Source organism: Thunnus thynnus, chromosome 5 (assembly GCF_963924715.1).
Source record: "Thunnus thynnus chromosome 5, fThuThy2.1, whole genome shotgun sequence".
NCBI classification, from domain to species: domain Eukaryota; kingdom Metazoa; phylum Chordata; class Actinopteri; order Scombriformes; family Scombridae; genus Thunnus; species Thunnus thynnus.
The window spans coordinates 28,248,523-28,267,559 of NC_089521.1; the positions used below are offsets into that span (position 1 = coordinate 28,248,523).

At 38.4% G+C, this 19,037-nt stretch overlaps 1 protein-coding gene across 3 annotated transcripts; it reads right to left on the minus strand.

The window, feature by feature from the left end:
• Positions 1 to 3,747: 3,747 nt before the first annotated feature.
• Positions 3,748 to 17,859, minus strand: LOC137183458 (rhombotin-1-like). 3 transcript variants are annotated; one of them, XM_067590539.1, is made up of 6 exons: positions 17,678 to 17,859; positions 16,279 to 16,355; positions 15,438 to 15,651; positions 10,764 to 10,889; positions 10,296 to 10,404; positions 3,748 to 4,456 (listed from the first exon to the last, which is right to left on the minus strand). In XM_067590539.1, exons 2-5 carry the CDS (start codon positions 16,298 to 16,300, stop codon positions 10,299 to 10,301), a joined length of 468 nt encoding a protein of 155 aa, XP_067446640.1. In that variant the 5' UTR covers positions 16,301 to 16,355; positions 17,678 to 17,859; the 3' UTR covers positions 3,748 to 4,456; positions 10,296 to 10,298. The 3 variants fall into 3 exon arrangements, with proteins under 3 accessions (XP_067446640.1, XP_067446642.1, XP_067446639.1); XM_067590541.1 differs by lacking the exon at positions 17,678 to 17,859 and adding an exon at positions 16,573 to 16,702; XM_067590538.1 differs by lacking the exon at positions 17,678 to 17,859 and having other exon boundaries at positions 16,279 to 16,707.
• Between the last annotated feature and the right edge of the window lie 1,178 nt (positions 17,860 to 19,037).

A 19,037-nucleotide genomic window follows, 5' to 3' on the forward strand; every position in this document is an offset into this window, starting at 1 on the left:
CGATATTTTTTTTCCTAGGATGGCGAAGTCATGACCCGCCCTACTCTGCCTCTGATTGGCTTACCTTGCTATTCTTACCCTAACCCTAACCAATCGCACTCCTCACGCCTAAATCTAACCAATCCAACCAGCGAAGGCAAGGAGTACTAGCCAATCAGAGGTAGAGTAGGGCGGGTCTTGACTTCGCCATCCTAGGCATACAAATTTGCCGAACGGAAGTGAGCCGAAGCTGCAACTGATGAGTTTCACCACGAGGTGGCGCCAAAATACAGTCTTAGAGATATTAATGCTGGGGTACAGCAGGCTGATAAATTGATTCAAGATCCCCACCAGACATGTATTATGACATACAAAAATATTCTTCTTGGAAAAATAATCTGTGTCTAATATGATTTTTCCACAAAGAAAAGTTCAAATTATTTCATGAAAATCCTTAAAATGGAATCTACTCCTTCTTCCCTCATTAAAAATTCCAGAATCTATGAATATGTAAATATATTTCATCTCAGAAATGTAACTGCTGAACACAAGATGTCTCCTACAATTTACAGTTTCATTTAGCAGATGCTTTTATCCAAAGTAAATTGCATCTGAGAGTTGATACAACACAGGGGAAGAAGTCAAAAGAGGTCAAAACTCCTGCAACAGTTTTAGTATATAAAACAGCTTTATTTTTAGACCAATGCATTTCGAGTTGTGGCCTTCATCAGGGTCATCATAAAACACATTACAAACAACATTTAAAGTAGGTTAGGTATGAATCAAAACGTTTAAAAAAATCTAAAAGACAACAATCCAGACACATATCAGCCAATGGGACATCTACAAAGATGGGTTGGGTATATATGGTTATGTTGCTTTTATCCAAAGCAAAGTACATCTGAGAGTTGATACAACACAGGCAACGATCTAGTCAGGAGAGAACAACACAAGTAAGTGCCATAAAGCTAAGTTCAAGTCTGATGCACTGTAGGTGCCAATAGGCAGTGCACACAGGCAATGCATAGAGTGCATAGAGGCATATTTTTATTTTTATTTTTTTCAGTCCATCAAGTGCAGAGGTGTTCATGAAAGAGCTGGGTCTTTAGCCTTTTCTTAAAGATTGAGAGGAACTCTGTGGATCAAACAGTTTGGTAACTTGTTGCACCACTGGGCAACTACAGAAGAGAAGAGTTTGACCAGTGACTGCTGGGACCTGTTGTGGTGGTGGTACCAGGCACCTTTCATTGGCAGAGAGTAGCGAGCAGGAGACCTGAATGAGGGAATTCAGGTAGGCAGAAGCTGTTTTAGTTGCTGTTTCATAAGCGAGTGTCAGGGTTTTGAATTTGAATTTTCTCCTATTTCGCTGAAAGTCTATTGTCAGTGTATGTGCACTGGACACTTCAAGTTTCCACATCACACTTTCATAAGTTGAATATTTGACCAGGATTGGCTTCCAAACCAGTTGTTATGTCACAATTGATGCTCGTCGTCCTGCCATTTAACATCAGATTTTCATGGAGCACAGAGAAACTTTCCTCCTTCAGCAGATGAATGTGAAAACAAACACTGCACATACATCATTCTGCACAGTGAAGAAGAAAGCACATTCTTGAGTGGATCATTGTGATCAATTTCAAAATTGTGATCTTTTATTTAGTACAGATATGAATGTCAATAAAACATAGAATGGATTATCTTTGTCAACATATGTCATTTCTATTTCTATATTTTTTTATCAGTTTAATACTGGTTTTAATCTATTTATAAAGTTTGTGATTTATACCAAAAAAATGTAGACAAACTTGTCCTCTCTCATCCAATGTTACTTCCATTAAAATAGGACTCACAGTTTTTGAATAAATTGCCCAAAAGCACAGAGAGTGCTGTCTAACAGTCTCATACAGTCCAATGTTATCTGAGGTATGAATCTCTTTAAAATAAAAGCCCCCAACGTCACTGTATGTTAACAGGAAACTGAGGATGGGTCTAGTTTTTCAAAATAAAAGCCTAAGACGGTAACTGTATCTTAACAGGAAGCTCAGGATGAGACTTGTTCTTCTAAATAAAAGCGTCAGACAAAACAGTAGCAAACTATCCTGAAAATAAAGAAAAGAAAAGACTGTGTTGCTGTGGTGTTGGTGTTTTCCTTATATGGGATGTGACAGTTAAGTGGAAGGGAGGAAGTGACATCATGTGGCCGTGACCAGCCAGGTAAAAGTGACCGGGCAGGCGCTAGGCAGGTATAAATGGGATTAACTGAGATTAGCCCTGCTACAATCACATCTGCATTTATGGTTTAATCGAGACAGAAAAGTATTTAAGGTCATTATTTATTGTTTATTGATTTAAGTACTGAGTTTATTGAGTTGTAGATTAGCTTGGGTTGTAATTTACCATAAACCCACCATGCTTTCCAGGAGACAAAAGGCGGCATTGAACCACTTCCTGATTTTAAGACCTTGTTGACATCACCAGTGACGTAATGGGTTATACCAAGTGTGGGGGAATTTATTTTATTTAGTTAAATGTTTGGTTTTGTATTTATGTTATTTGTAGGTATTATGGTTTGTGGTAAGGACTCAGGCTATGGTTGATGTGTGTGCAAACAATGTTAACTGATACAAATGACACTGTCATATACCAGTCGTTGGTATAAGAGAAAGGACACCCCTGATAGAAATATGGTTCTGCCTAGATAGATTGGAGGGCCTATTTAACTTGTGATTCTGATACTCCAAATTACACGGTGAGTTTCATTTCACTTTGTTTTATATGCCAACATCTCCAAACGACTTGATTTTATTTAGATAGTGTCCCATTGCTCTCTGCATATTAGTGTGTACCACTTTGTAACTGATGAAATTGTTTTCTGCAATTCTGTTGTCTTTAATAAAATGAAACTTGGTAAACAAGTTCTCCATGAGAACCACCATACTACTTATTAACTGCCATATATCTTAAATGTAATCTACCATGGTAACCAAATTCTGCAAAGTTGTACAGATGGGGATGTTGAACAAGTGTGTTGTATCTGCAGCAATGCTTTGAAAGTTATTTCAGCTGTCAGCTGTCACATTTTCCGCAGGAAATGTATTTTTAGTTTATTTTTATTTTTGTTTGTTCCCATGTTCAGTTTTTCTGTGTTTCTGTGTTGCTCCTTTTTAGCTGTTCACATGCTTACCTGAGCAGGCGGTACATTCCAGTTACAGTAGATGAGGCCTTGAAGCCAGTCACAAGTAGAAGAGAAGGTAGTCTTATTTCACGTTTTAGTTGTTTTGTGTTTCAGTTTCAATGTTTCTGTTCATAAAATGTATTTTTTTATTTATAATCCTGCCTTAAGTTGTTTGTATGGTGTGTCAGGACATCCATTAGTTATATTCTTATTTTTATTCAATTTCCTTTATGCTGAAATCTCTCACTACAATGCAACACACCATTTTCTCCACAGGAATAATAGAAAAAATCATTTCATCTTAGCTAAAGGATGACTTTATTTCATGGTTCTTACTTTTTTACTCCCCATACACAGAATCTAACACTATATTGAGTCAAATCAATGACAGATCAGACATGGATTGCTGGTTTTGTCGTGTGTATATTGACCAAAAATGGGGAATAAATGTGAAATGTCTCTATTTTACATTCAGAATATGCCTGATCATGTACAGTAGCTTGATAGTAACTAAGCCTTCTTTTCTTTTATGAAATGAAATGTTGAGATTTACATAATCTGAGCACAGAGACATAAATAATTATCACACTGACTGAAATTAATATTCAGTTTATTCATTCAAGAAAAAAAAACAGCTTGGTATCAGAGTAAAAACACGACTACAGCGGGTTTGAAGTCCAACACCGTTCTGTTCTGTCTTCAGAGTCGAGAGACGAAGAGATCAAGTTGATCCTCCTCAGTTGTTGAACTGAGCCACATAATATTTGAAAAGATGTTTCAGTTTGTTTTGGGGCTTCCTGCATGCCAGATGGGTGGAGTTCACCACAAAAGAGAGCTTGACGACTGCCAGAACAATTTGACAATCACAGGGAAGGTTATAAAGACAACTTAGTATTTTTCTCTTTGATGGATGACTTGGTTGATGATTTGCGTGGCTTGATTGGCTTCACTCCATCCATCTACTATTTCAAGTTTGGTGAACAGACTCTACGGGTTATTTGCAAACACTTGTTGCTCTATGTTTCGTCACAGTCCACATTAAGTGCTCCGTCTTTTAGACAATATCCTCCTGGTAGTTTCAGTCCATCCTGGTTCACCTCTTGTCCATCTGATCAGAAATGTCAGTTAACCGCGCAGCTCCACGTTAAAGAGTTCAAACATAAGCTGCTGGAAATGTGTCCCATCCGTGTTGTTTTTTCCACACATGCTGGTTCAGTCTGAAACAGGAAGCTGATGAGGACTGCGCTGCTGTGAGTTACTTCTTTCATAGTCCAACTGGCTCACAGTCGTCTTGTTCCTCATCTGCAGAGAGAGAGAAAGAAAATATGCAGCAGCTCCAGGTCACTCGGTGTGCTTTGTGAGGTTTTGGGGGTTCAATAAAAACATATGATCAGCCCTATATAGCCACTAATTGTGGTATAATAACAGAAAAGTGATATGTCATGTAATAAATTGTGGTTTTGCATTATGATTAAATGGTTGTTATTGGCTACCAGTTAAGTCTCACTGTAAATTTTTATTTTGTTTTCTCATCTTTTGGAAAAATGCAATAAATCCAAATTTTAATCAATATTTCAAAGCCAAATTAAATACAATACTGAAAATAAGATGGATAAGTCTTGTGATATTCTGTATTTTTAAAACAAACTATGAAATAATCCTTAAAACAAATATACAAATTCTGATATATTGCATTTTATTCTTCTGTGTCATATTTTTTTACCACAAACTATCAAAAACACATCAGTGAGACACACCGTTGCACTGGGTGACATCTTCCTTCATTACCATGAACACACACACTGTAGTTTATTTTGACTCAATCCCAAATTCACCATCTTGCTGCTGTAAATACTCACTAGAGCACCAATGTGTATTAATCCACCACTAAAAATAGCCCCCAATAAATGCACTATTTACTCCTGTTTGAGTAAAGTTTGCTAAAAACCACCTTCTCCAGCTGATTTAGGAAATTCACTGATATATCAGGAAACTATATATATTTGTGACTTGTTTTTTTTTGTTTGTTTGTTTGTTGTTCAGGGCTGACAGGGAAGGGAAGTCAAGTAATCAAGTATTTAGAGACAAACATTGTTAGTTTTTGTTTTTTTAAAAAGAAAAATAGAGAATAATGCTAGATGCCAGCTTCACTAATAATCCAAGACTGACTTTATGTGAAAGTAAACCACATTCTCCAAACTTTGATAATCTCTTTGAGGAATTAAACTCTTTATGTGAACCAAGAAGCCTTAAATCCCTCGAGTTATACACACTGTGTGCCTTGGCACAGATTTTTTATAAGGCATAGATAATAATGTGCTCACATTTTTTCTGATGCCTTGTAAACCCCAAACAAAATGTCTGACACAGTAAGTCAGAAAAACATCTCTTCTACTTAATGTATCAGTGAACTGATATTTTTTCACCTTTATTATTAGTTAAGAATTGGTCTCTTAAGGGACCCGTAGTCAGCACCACTTCCTTCTCAGACCAAATCTTCCTTCTTACTTATCAACAAATGATAAAATGAGCATACTACTGCTATTATTTCATCCTGTTCTTGTCTTTTACAGCAGTGCAATGTAAAAAAGTACATTTACTCAAGTACTGCATTTAAGTGCAATTTTAAGGTACTTGTACTTTTCTTGAGTATTTTCATTTTATGCTACTTTATATTTCTATTCCACCACATTTCAGAGGGAAACTGCACTACATTTTTTTAACAGCTTTAGTTACTTTTCGGATTAAAATTTTACATAAAATAACAACTTATAAATTATACTGAATTGTTAAAGATTAAACTGGTGGTTCCCAAACTTTGTGGCTTGTGGCCCTTTATAAAAAAATCAGTGTGTATTTGTGTCTCTTTGTCATGTTTCAGATGTGTCTGTGTTGTTTTCAGTTACACCAAAGAGACATTTTCCCCTCACATGGTTTCAAATAAATAACTGTTTGAGGCCCAAAGAGTGAAGACTCTTCAATATTTCACAAAGTGCAAAGATTAAAGAAAAGTTCTGAAAAATTATTCCAAGTTTATGTAGCAGAACTGTTTTTTCTTCTTTCCTACCCAACCTATGTCATGACCCTCACAAAGCAGTGATCTCCACCTCAAGCAGCTACAACACTAAAATGATGTTTATGCATTTACTCATCAGTATTAATAATGTACTTTGTTAAATTTATTTAGTATGTCACTCACAGCCAAATTTTCCTGTAGTATTTTCAGTAAATTTAGCTGATAATACTTATATACTTTGAATTAAGTATGAATTGAAATGTACTTGTAATTAAGTATTTTTACATTGTGGTATTGATACTTTTATTTAAGTAAAGTATTTAAGTCTGAGTACTTCTTCCAACACTGGTCTTTTAAGTAAATTGACCTGTGGACAATATTAAGAGTTCAAGATTAATTAACTGGCATTGACAGAAAGTTCCCAAAACGCTATCTTCTGCAGGAGTTTTATGTGATCAAAAAGTAAAATGCCTCTTGTCTAATGTGGCATTAAATTTCACTTCATTAAATTTATCTGACGTGTTATCCAGGTTTGGAATGGACAGCATGTCAGATAAGCAAATATATGATTCAGGAAGGGCGAACACCAAGTAAAATATATATATAGTTTAAAAAGCTGTGGTCCAGTGGTCATATTTATGTAAAGTCTTTGTCAAATGTTGAAATAAATCTCCAAAAAATCCAACATCAACAAATCTATTTGGGTCTTGGGAAACAGTTATAAAGAATTACAGCATTTGGAAGCCAAACATCCTTCACTGTAGCCATTTTATCAAAATTACAGAGAGACTTGAAGCCACATGTCTAGTAGCCTCCCATTTTAACACACTCCAAACTAAATATGCAGCACATGTTTTAAAGATACCTCGTTTCTCGCCTCAGTTAACAATAAAATGGACTAAAACCGCCTGCGTTGGTCCTCTAATTTATCATATTTTTGATTTTGAAAAAGGAAAATGATCCCCTAAAGTTCAAAGTTGTTTCAACGTGAACTCTGGACGACCTAAAACCAACCAAAGAAAAAAGTCTTCCAGAGTCCATCAAGTGTCCAGTGTGGTGTTGTGTATTTTATGAACTGTAGTTTTACTGTTAGTATCATAATGGTAGGTTGGGCTGCTGGTGGCTTTAGGGAATGTTTTTGAACCGGGGCAGACTCTGAAACCTTCATAATTGTGGATTCTGTGGTATTTGTTGCACTTGCTTTCAACCTTCACTCAACCGACCCATCTGCCCCCACAGCCAGCCATTGCTCACACGCCCATCAAGAGGCTCAATAAAGGAAACACTCTGGTCCTGCAGGATTTAGACTACAGACCTGTGTAAACCTGCAGGCAGTCTCACGCGTTGGTGGTGTCAAATGACAGTGAGAGGTAACAGAGGACATTGCAGTTACAGAATAAGGTGTTTGTCTTCACCACTACTGATGCTTGTTTGAAAACTGCAATGACAGTAAAATCATGTGGCCACTGCATACACCACACTCCTGTAAACCAAAGGCACAAGAGAGGGGAAAAGATGTAATGTAGATAAATCAAAATTTCTCTGGAGAGAAGCCTCACTCACAGCTTTTCAAAACACAATTTTGATTTTCCCCTTGAAGCTTAAATCCACAACTCTCCTCATTTTCAAACTACAACAGCAAATATGGAGGAAGACTGGAATTCAGTGAAAATGTAATCTATCAACTAGGTAACAAGAACAAATATGTTTTTGACTGAAGTGATGAAGTTAAATGTGGTGACACTGTAAAAAGAGTATTTGCTTTTGTACTGTTGTGCCTGCTTGTGATTGTAAATGATGATGAAACAATTGTATAAAATAATAAACTTAATTCTGTAGAGGTTAGTTCTGTAAAAATTCTGTAAAGCAACATAAATTAGTATTGTAAACCTAAATAACTTAAATAATTCAAAAATGTACTGTGTATAGTAACTAGTGTATAGTGTGTGTATAGTAAGGTTACACTTGTAATACCTACACAACTAATGACATCAGCCGCACCTGTACTTTGTTTATTGCTAATAAGTAAGTATGCTAACATGCTAAACTAAGATAGTGAGCATGGTAAACATTATACCCTAAACATCAGCATGTTAGCATTGTCATGTTAGCATTTAGCTGAAAGCACCAGTGTGCCTGAGTACAGCCAGCATCGTTTCTGGATTTGGCAACTTTTAAAGGTGCAGTGTGTAGAATTTTCTGGCATCTAGCGGAACAGACTTGGCAGAAATGGAATATAATATTCATAAGTATATTTTAATTAGTGTATAATCACCTGAAAATAAAAATCATCTTTTCATTACCTTACAATAAGCCCTTTATATCTACATAGGGAGCAGGTCCTCTTCTACAGAGCCCGCCGTGTTGCACCACCATGTTTCTACAGTAGCCCAGAACGGACAAACCAAGTACTAGCTCTAGAGAGGGCCTTTCACATGACTTTTGCAGCCATCGTAGGTTCTCTTACACACTTTAAAGGGGAGGGTGAGTCAGTTGGTTGCAATCTGCAACCTCACTGCTACATGCCACTAAATCCTACACACTGCACCTTTAAGACCCCTTAAGCGTTTTTTTTTTTTAAGTGCCTAGCAACAAATCTTGTAACTTTTTGAGCAGTTGCCAATATTCCTCAGTGAATGTGCTCTCATGTGGTTGTGTCTCTCTGGACTGACTGTATTCAGCGAGTGGAGGAAAGCAGCAGCACGTTCAGTCGACCAGCCAGACAGACACATGAATGAGCTGTGACTAAACTTACCAATGATCCCAATTGTTTATGACACATGTTCAATGTCTCAAACAGTGGGGAAGAGACATTCCCTTCCTTTATATTGTAATATAGGATGATTGTGTATTCTAAATTATTTGGTATGACTTTTTTAGAGTGAAATAGTGACAATTGACCATATTGATCAACCTGCTGTTGTGGATGACAGGATTTAGCATTTAGCTTAATTTGAGGCCCTTCAGAATTACTTCTCATTAGAGGGTTGCAAAATTGCACAGGAAATCATGCAGGTTTTTTCTGTTTTAATTTACAGAAACTCTAAAAATGTTATCATTCAGCAGCATTTCTCGTTCAATCCACCTTGATCTATAAGCTGCAACTTGTGACTTATTACAATGACTCTCAAAGCTGCACTAATCAATTTTGGGCTATTAGGGGGCAGAAGAACTTCTTAAGCTGACACACCTCTGGCATATTATCACCTCATTAAGTTGTAGCAGATAACATGGTGGTAAACCTATTTACACATCCTGCAGACAAGGAGACACAGAACAACATTATCATTCATTTGGAGTCGTGTTTCTGTCCACTTGAAACAAGTCCAATAATCAATCTTCTTTCAGCTCCGTTTTGTTCTCCACCGACTCCTGAAAGAAATCTGGACCTCTTGCTGCTGTTTGATTTTCTTCACCGGCTAGTTGCTAACTTGGTCTGCCGTCAGAGCTTGTTTGCCTGCTGCTGGTGCTGAGCTAAAAGAGGCTAAAAGGTGCTGTAGAGCTGCAGAATTGTTTGATAATTCTTTGAGAGTTTTTCATTGTAAGCAACCAGTTTCTTTTTACATGTCAGTATAAAAAAAAGATTTCTAGAGCTTTAAAAGTCTTACTAATACCTACTCTAGTATAGGTTTAAGCCATGTTTAATGAACAGCACCTTTACATTAGTTTAAACTGTAGGCATCTGGTTTGAAGATTTGGCAAATACACACACAAGTTCAAAAAATAAATCAGCCGTTTTATAAAGGGTGGTGGACACACTGACACATTTGGCTCTCAACTTTCTTAAAATGAAAGATATTCAAAGACTTTAAGTTATTATTTAATTATCAGACAGCAATCCATTTTCTTACGCTGTCCTCAGAATTGAAGACATGTTAATGCATCCGTGCTCAATGTCTTTAAATGCAGACGTTTTCAAAGATAATATGCTGAAACATATCTTAGCGTGGATTTTCTTGCTAATGTCAGGGGGCCCTGGTTTGAAGTCTCATGTCTACATATGGTCTTATTTGGGATGAGCTTCTGAGTTCACTTGTATACCTTCCAGATATCTGAGCGCATGGTTTAGTTCCAACTGTCAGAACGGCTGTCGAGGACTGTAATTCATCGTCATCAGAATATTACCTCTTATTGAGGCTGCCTCTCAGTGCTGCCGTTAAGATGGCCTCCTTCATAGTCCAGCTGGCACAGGATCATGTTGTTCTTGAGGAAAAACTTGTCTCCCACGCAAAATCTGCGGAGAGAAATAAAAATATGGAACTGGGTCTTGGGTCTCGCATGAGCTGAAGTGAATCATGAGGTCCCAAAGGAGCATTTCAGGCATATTTTCAGCATACACACTGCTATGGTAATCAGAAAATTAATCTTGTATGATTGCTGCCTGATTAACTATCCAACTGATATACAAAGTCTTTAACCCCTTGAGCTTTTTTTTTCAGGCTGTGCGGTAAAAATTTCATCACATTCTGATTACAATGCATTGGTAATACCCTCATAATGACCATCGAGTTCACCTTCCAGAGTGCACTTGTACACCTCCCAGATAAGTCAACTGAATTTGATCTCCCCGGCTAATTGCTCCCCTAATCTTACCTCTGGCGGCAGAGCTGACAGGCAAAGCAGTCTAAATGGTAGACGTTGTCTCTGGCTCTCATCACCATCTCAAAGGCAGGGATCAGCTTACTGCAGGCTGCACAGTTCCCCGTCACCCCAAAGAGCCTGCAGAGAGAAGGAGGGCGACAAGCAGACCTGTAGTCTGGACGCACTTAGATACATTTCAGCCAAGAGCTAAAAGAGGGAAAAAGCCTGAAATAAAGGGAGGACAAGCCTAAAAACTAGTCCAACGGGCCGCTGCCTGAGTGTCACAGATGTTGCTCATGCAAATAATTACTTTAATCACTGTTTTAGAGTGGTGAACATTTTCTATAGTGGTTTCTGCTCCTAATAATGCAGCACTTACATCATATTATAGAGATGTCGCCAAGTGGGACAAAACATTCAAATCAGCTTTCTAGTTGTAATTATGAGCAGAAGACAGAGGAAAGAAGTTTCTCAGTTTACTACCATAGATGACCGAGAAAAGCAGCAAATACTGACATCTCAGAAGATGAAACTAGATATTTTCGGTTGAAAAATGACACAGTTAATCAATCATAAAAATAGTTGCTTGTGAACTTTATGTCAATCGTCCAACTGGTCATTAATCAACATTTCTGCAAAGCCACAGTTGTCTGCAGTTAAATGTAAATAAAATCCAATATTGTTGCAAACATACTCAATAAGCTAATTATAGACATATAGTCTGGATAATTTATTGGTAACAACTTATAAATGCAGTTCTCAAAGTTTCTTCTCAAACTGACTTAGTTACTTGAGAACAGACTTTAAGAAACTTTAAAGAAATCATATGGGATGATAAGTTCCTGGATATCCTTGAACCAGAAATTGAGTGGCACAAAACCAACTACTTATTAATTGTTATGTATTTGTTACGATATTTGTGCCCTCAAGTGAAGCAGTGCATCATACCGATTAGTATGTACTGTAAGTCTGTACTCAAGTAACTTTTTAAAATCTACTATATAGTCCTAGATTCAGAGTAAACTACTTCTCAGCTATTTATTTATTACCAGTTAGCTCCTGATTTGCTCCTTCTTCTTCATTCCTTGATAACTACCACAAAAAGTAATTTAAGAAAAATAAATGAATCAAAATTTAAGAGTTAAAAAGGTACGTGAGCAAGGTCACAATGAAAGTTAAAAAAAAAGCTAATTTAGCCTTCTTCTCCACTGGTGTATATGGTGTGATTAAAGGCTTAGCAGTGCAGGTAACCATCCTTGAATAATGCGTTAATGTCATTGTAACAATGTTCTTTGTTTTCTGCCAGCATGGTATGAAGGCAGAGTTACTTCTTTTTCTTTTTTTTAATTTATTTTAAGAAACTACTGTTGCTGTTTAAGAACACTTAATTTATTGTGAAATATTTGTGCCACATGAGAGCCGTACTGCAGGAGCCACTGAGTGTTCAGAACATCAAATATAAAAGCTTTGATGAGCTTAATATAACTTGTATCACCACTGCATTATATCAGGAGCAAAACGGAGAGATTCCCTGATATGAAAATGTCACAATTTATATGAAAATGTCACTTTCTTTGAGAACCAAATGGGTGTGTTTTTCCTCATTACACTGACTTTACAAGCAAGTACTTGAGAGTCAATTTATTACACTCTGAAACTAACAATTCATCTGGCAACATTTGAACTGTGTCCTCAAACTACCTGAGAACAAACCCTGTGTTGTTTTAAATGCTATGTGACTCAGTGCTGACCAGCTGCAGATTGCCTCACCTCTCATTCACCTCTAGAACAACGAACAAAACGGCTCCCTAAGTGCCTGACACACATGAAGATAAGTGGCTGCTGCTGATTTCCATATTCCATTAGAGGCCAAATAGAAAAGGAGGTTTGGGAGGAACCGTTATGAAAAACGACATCAGCAGAGGGAGGGAGAAAAGCATGAAGCGAGTATCCCAGAGCTTCAGTCGACAAATGAAAAACGTCATCAAACGAGTGACCAACGCGGGAACAAAAGCGAGTCCTAATTAACAGAATGTTCTGATCTAACGAGCCTGAGTCCTGAGCAGGCACCTGGTGGGTTTTTTTCCTTCTTAACGAGAGTACGAAGCTCAATGCTAATTCTCTACTAATGGTCCAATTAAAAGAAATCACATGGTTTTAATCCTGCTCTTCAAAGGCTTTTGGTCTGCACCCTCGCAATGATGAGGAAAACAGGAGGCAATCTAGCCAATTTAACTGTCAAAAGGGGTTTTGGTCTCTTAAGTGCAGCACAGCTAATGAGAGACTTAGCTACAACCAAATCCAGCTGGATTGTACATGAGACTAACACATGAGTTCAGCAATGTGGCTGAGATATCAGGAGTTCTCCTGCTGACCTGACACCAGACATCGTTATTTCAGGCAGGAAAATCAAGGGTATATAACTCTCAGAGGAGCTGTTTGAACCAGGTTTAAGTCTGTTTAGAAGTGGTGTCATCAAGATTCATGGTCAAAAGATTGTAAAGGTGGAAACCTGTTTAAAGTCCAAGTATATTTACAACATAGGCTACTTACTCATATACTCAATGTGCATCACAGTCATAACCAGTCAAGAGGATTTTAAACGAGTAGTTCAAGCAATCTTAAACATTTATCTTTATCTGGAGAGTTCAGAACGAGTATTTGAAGTGTTTTATAGTCTGTTAAGTGTTTCAACCTAAACTCCCTATACTATTACATAGGAAGTACAAGCTTGGATACACTTCAGTATGGTTTTTCCTTGATTTGGAGCAATGTAATTAAAGCTATAGTTTAACATTTTGGGAAATATGCCTACTTGTTTCATTGCCAAGAGTTAGATGAGAAGATCGATACCTTTTAATACATTGCTGGAGCCAACAGCCAGTTAGCTTAGCTCAACATATAAGACTGGAAACAAGGGGAAACAGCTAGCACCTTTGGTTCTGCTCTAAGGTAACAAAATCTACCTACCAGCAGCTCTAAAGCTCACTAATTATAACATTATATCTCGTTACAACTAAGGTGTAAAAACGACAATTTGCTGCTTTTACGAGGGGTTATGTGCCGGGCAATTTCATGGCTGGGAGTAGAGACTTTAAGTTACTGGTCTTGCATAACATAACACATAACTCCTCGTAAAACAGCAAATTGCCATTAGACCGGGCCAGGATTTTCAGTTTTTATGCTAAGCTACGCTAACCGGCAGCTGGCTACAGCTACATATTTAGCATACAGATTTGAGAGTGGTATTTATCTTCTAAACAAACTCTGAGCACTCTGCTCCGAGTCACGAGATAGTCCGGCACATAACCCCTCATAAAACAGCTTAAAATGGTTGTTTTCAAACCTTTGTTGTAACAAGTTATAATAATTAGGCTTTAGAGGTGCTGGTAGGCTGATTTTGTTACCTTTGGACAGTCATGCTAGCTGTTTCCCCCTGTAGGGCTATCCAGTTTTTTATGCTAAGCTAAGCTAACCAAATATCAAACTCTTGGCAAGAAAGCAAAAAAAAAGTGTATTTTAATGAACAATTCCTCTCCTGGTATAACTGTGTCTCAGAGAAGTCCTCTCATCTTGGTTTTGCATATTTCTGCATTACCAAATGTTCACATCTGTTTCTCTGTTGCTCTATCCTCTCATTCCTCTCGCTTTTAACTGTTTATTGTCTGATAAGTAAGTAAAATTGGCACAAAAGTGATCATTAAAAAGTTAAAGACATGATCCACTGTACTGGCTTCACACTGTATTCCCTCAACAAAGACTTGAAACATACTAAAGGGTCAGATGTCTGACTATTCTCTTATATTAAAAACTGTTAATTCCAAACTGTGTAGATTCAGTGTTGGCTGTTGCTTTCTTGAGTTGCCTACAGCTCTCCTAACTCTCTCTACCTCCAAACTAGTTCACAAGAATGTAATATTTTTAATGTGAAGTGGAAGGCAGAAGAAGTATGTATCAACAGAGGACATTAAGCATCCAACATGATGACTCAAAACAGATTCAAGTAACAGCCAAACAAGGATAAAACATGCTTGGACTCATATTTTATTTTTCTTGAGGTAATTGGGTTTATTGCGCTTTAAATTTGTTCTCTTCTTTGAGAGCTACTGGGAGTGAAAGTCAAATTCCTTGAATGTGTCAACACAGTTGGCCAATAAGGCTCTGGGTTCTGGGTTTTGTAAGGAACGTGTCACAACTTCTGGGTCGTCAAGTTTGGGGTAAAAAGAGTTGATCTGTAAAGTACAATTTGGCTGTTTGTGTTGATTTTCTGAGTTTGTTTTTTGTGCATTGTCACGGTACATGCAGGAATGTGTTTGTACATTTTTCAGGCAAAACTAATGAGCCTTGATAGGAAAGAAAGATGCATCTCATGCCCACGTCTGTCCTCAGGGAAGTCACAACCCCACAGACTTTGCCTACTCAAATTCCTGGATAGTTTCAAGCAAATAAACGTCTCTGTTCCCATAGGAGTCCTGTTTCTCTGATAACCATTATCATTATTTTACTTGGATGCTCGCTCTTTTAATCTTTTGTTTCTTCAACATACAAAAAATTCTGCACTTGACCTCTAATTACAACAACAGCTCTCTGTTTGTATCAAGGATGCCAAACCCTTTATAAATAAATGTAATGTGAATGTTTATCTTTCCCCTCTGACAATCCCTATCCACCTGTGGCAGCCGTTACCTCAAGTAGTCCCTGCGGCAGAGGATGAGGTTGGCCCGGGTGTAGAGGGTGGAGCCCACCCGGCCCAGGCGGCAGTCACAGCAGGCACACTTCAGACAATCCTCATGCCAGTACCTGTCCAACGCCTGCAGCATGAAGCGGTCCCGGATCTTCCCGTTGCAGCCGGCACAGCCTCTCGGCTTCTCTCTGGACTGGAGGGACACGAGAGACACACCTGGCAGAAAAACAGTCCAACAGGTAGAAATCAACGACAAGGACGGACAGAGAGACAGCTGGGGTTTAATTTGTGGGAAGAAAAGAACGCCTTTGTGATTGACAAATGAAGTCACAAAAATATTGAAATAACATATAAGCAATAAAAAGGAAATCCAAACAATTCAAAAGATACAAAATGCTACAAAGAAACATTTAATCACTATAAATTCATTGCTGAATGTCACAGACACTACAATAAATGTCAGCAAATTACAGTGATCTTTTTTTTTTTAATAACCAATTATGTCACTTTAAATGCAGCAAATACTACAAATATTTAAATACCTAAAGCAACTGTAAAGTCATTATTAGGTGCACAGATAGACTTCAAGTTCAGTGGTTTTCTGTTATGGAGGACTGGAAAATAGTCAACCTCATCCTTAATCTTCATGAAAGTATTTCACTGGAGTTAACTGGTCATTGTTTTAATTGTCAAACTGTCTGCAATGTTTAATTTTTGTTGCTTACAATCCTTCCTAAAATGTTTTTCTACTTCCTTCTTTTATAATAAGTAAAAATAAGGAAATATGCATTCATATCAGTGCAAACAGCAGACAGAAAATGTATCTCAGCTTTCTGTACTCACTCTCCTCCTTGTCCAGCACCATCCTTCTGGTAAACGACAACAATCCAACTACAGGAGAAATGCCAGCCGATCTTCTCCTGCGTGCAAGATAACACTGTGTACAGCAATACAAATGTACAAAGAGAGGGTTTGACACTAAATTACAGTATCAACGCGGAGTCGCTCAAAAACTTCAGCTCCGCTCCTCATTGTCCACGAAGAGAAACAGCCAGAGAGTCCCCCCTTTTCTGTGTCTGAAGCGTAAAAATAGCCCGCGGATGGAGGGAAAACAACGTGCCCGGCCCCGGGTATCACCTTGCCGGCAGGAGAGGTGTCCTCAAAACCAAGAGTGCCTGAGCCTTATCTTAGCTGATGTCAGTGCATAAGCATTTCTGTGTGTGTAGAGGCTGCGGCTGCTCCTCGCAAATGAGCTCTCCTCCTCTGACTGAGCCTATCTCTCTCTCTCTCTCTCTCTCTCTCTCTCTCTCTCTCTCTCTCTTTCTCTCCCTCTCTCTCTCTCTCTCTCTATGCAAAAAAAAAAAAAAAAAAAAAAAAATCCCACAGTCAAATGGGTTTTTTTCAATGCTGCGTGCTAATTATATAAAGTCATTATGCTCAGATCTGATAGTAACCGCCCCCTCCCTCGCTGAATCAATTATTCAATAGACAGTCACACACCAGGACAGCCCGGGCCTGAGGTGTTTTAGAATGAGCTTATTCAACTCCAAGGACACCAATTATCTCCAGGGCGCCCTGTAGTCAAAGCTGTGGCTTTTCAGCACAGCAGATGCAGCTCCTTGTGCGCGTGCGTGTGTGCCTGTGTGCGCGCGTCAGTGTGTGTGTGTGTGTGTGTGTATTTGTGTGTTTGTGCATGTGTGTCAGTATGTTCATCCTTGATATTTTTACACACTTTTTTTTCCCTTGACATCCTTGCTGGACTATCTTATGTAAACACATTATAAAATTCACTGAACTAGAAGGAATATTATAGAGTAATTATAGGAATATTATTAGAATATAAGGTAAAAACACTAAAAAAGCAGTTATTGGTCTCTCGTCGTAATCCAGGTGGTAGTTAAAAGAGTATAAAGTAGCTATAAAGTCATTACAAACTCAGTAGTAGAACGATTGTATAGGTTACTGCATAAGAGACACCATAAAAATACCATAAAGCAGTCAAAGGTCACTATAAACTCACTACAGCTATATTACAGGTCTTTGTGGGAATGTTTTAGGATAATTATATTATATGGCTCTTCTATAGCACTAGTGGATCTACAATGCTAAGTTGGTAAATATAAAAGGGACATTTTTCACCATTTTCTGACATTTTAAAGGATAAGGGTGGCGATTTTCTATATTTTTCTGTTAACAGATCTCATGTGCAAAGCCAAAACCAACAATAAATCGATCTACTTACAAGTACTGTGTGTGTATCCAAAGCCTAATATATCTTATTTCTCTGTGCCGTAGGCCTCCGTTCTTGTCTAAAAATGATTAAAAACACATCAATGAGGCACACCGTTGGACTGGATGACATGTTCCTTCGCCACTGTTATAATCCTGTGTCTCCCTAATCTGTTGCCACTCTCCCTCTCTCTCCCTATGTGTGTGTTTGTGTGTGTGTGTGTGTGTGTGTGTGTGTGTGTGTGTGTATGTGTGTGATTGTGTAAGTGGAGACAGGTGTGCCTGAGTCAGAGAGCCACACCAGCTGCACCTCATCACTGTTATCAAGCTCTCTACAAATATCCAGTTCTGCCACTACCACCGTGCTAGATTGTAGCCTCTGCTTCAGTCAGTGTTACTACGCGTCAAGCCACTTCACCTGCATTTATCCAGTCTTCTTCTTCTTGCCTGTTTTCCTGTGCCTAACCCTGTTTCCTCTCTCATTTCTCTGTCTCCAGCTCCTCATCTTGCTTCCAGGCCAGGCCTCAGCCCCAGGTTCCCGACTTCCAGCCCAAGCCTCAGCCCCAGGTTCCCGACTTCCAGCCCAGGCCTCAGCCCCAGGTTCCCGACTTCCAGCCCAAGCCTCAGCCCCAGGTTCCCGACTTCCAGCCCAGGCCTCAGCCCCAGGTTCCCGGCTTCCAGCCCAGGCCTCAGCTCCTGGTTCCCAGCTTCCAGCCCAAGCTACCCCAGGTCTGCATTCCCCTTCCCCAGCCTTTACAATACATATCATATCCCTGTCTTTTCACTGCTGAGTGTCTGCACTTGGGTTCACCTGCTCCATCCCATGCAACAGCCACAGAGTTTGGGCATGTGAGTTTGTTTAAAAACTCCTCCAAAGACTTAACAGTGATAAGATTGTTCCACTCAGGAGAGTAGTTCTATGTAAAGCAGACGCCACACCCAGAGCATGTGCAGGAACACGGTCCTGTCTAGCTTGGTTTGCTACATATCACATCCTCTTGACTTTGTACTGAACTTTGAGAAATTTATAATGTAGTACAAAGTCAAGAGTTTATGTTACACAACAACAGGCGAAAATACCATAAAGCAGCTATAATATGAACTCACTAGTAGACATTTAGACGCAAGAACAAGGAAATTTGCCCTAGGTTGAAAATGTTTCAACTTGAGGGAAAAATTAGCATGTATCATGGGGCTTTATGTATCTGCTTCATGACTACTACAGAAGACCTTTAGTAGACCAGTTATACAGGAGAAGATAACACTATATAGCTAAAAAAAAAAAAAAAAAGTGACTGTAATCTCAGTAGGCAGATACATTTACTGTAAGTCTTAGTACAGGAATATTATAGTGATATCACTGGATTATAGCA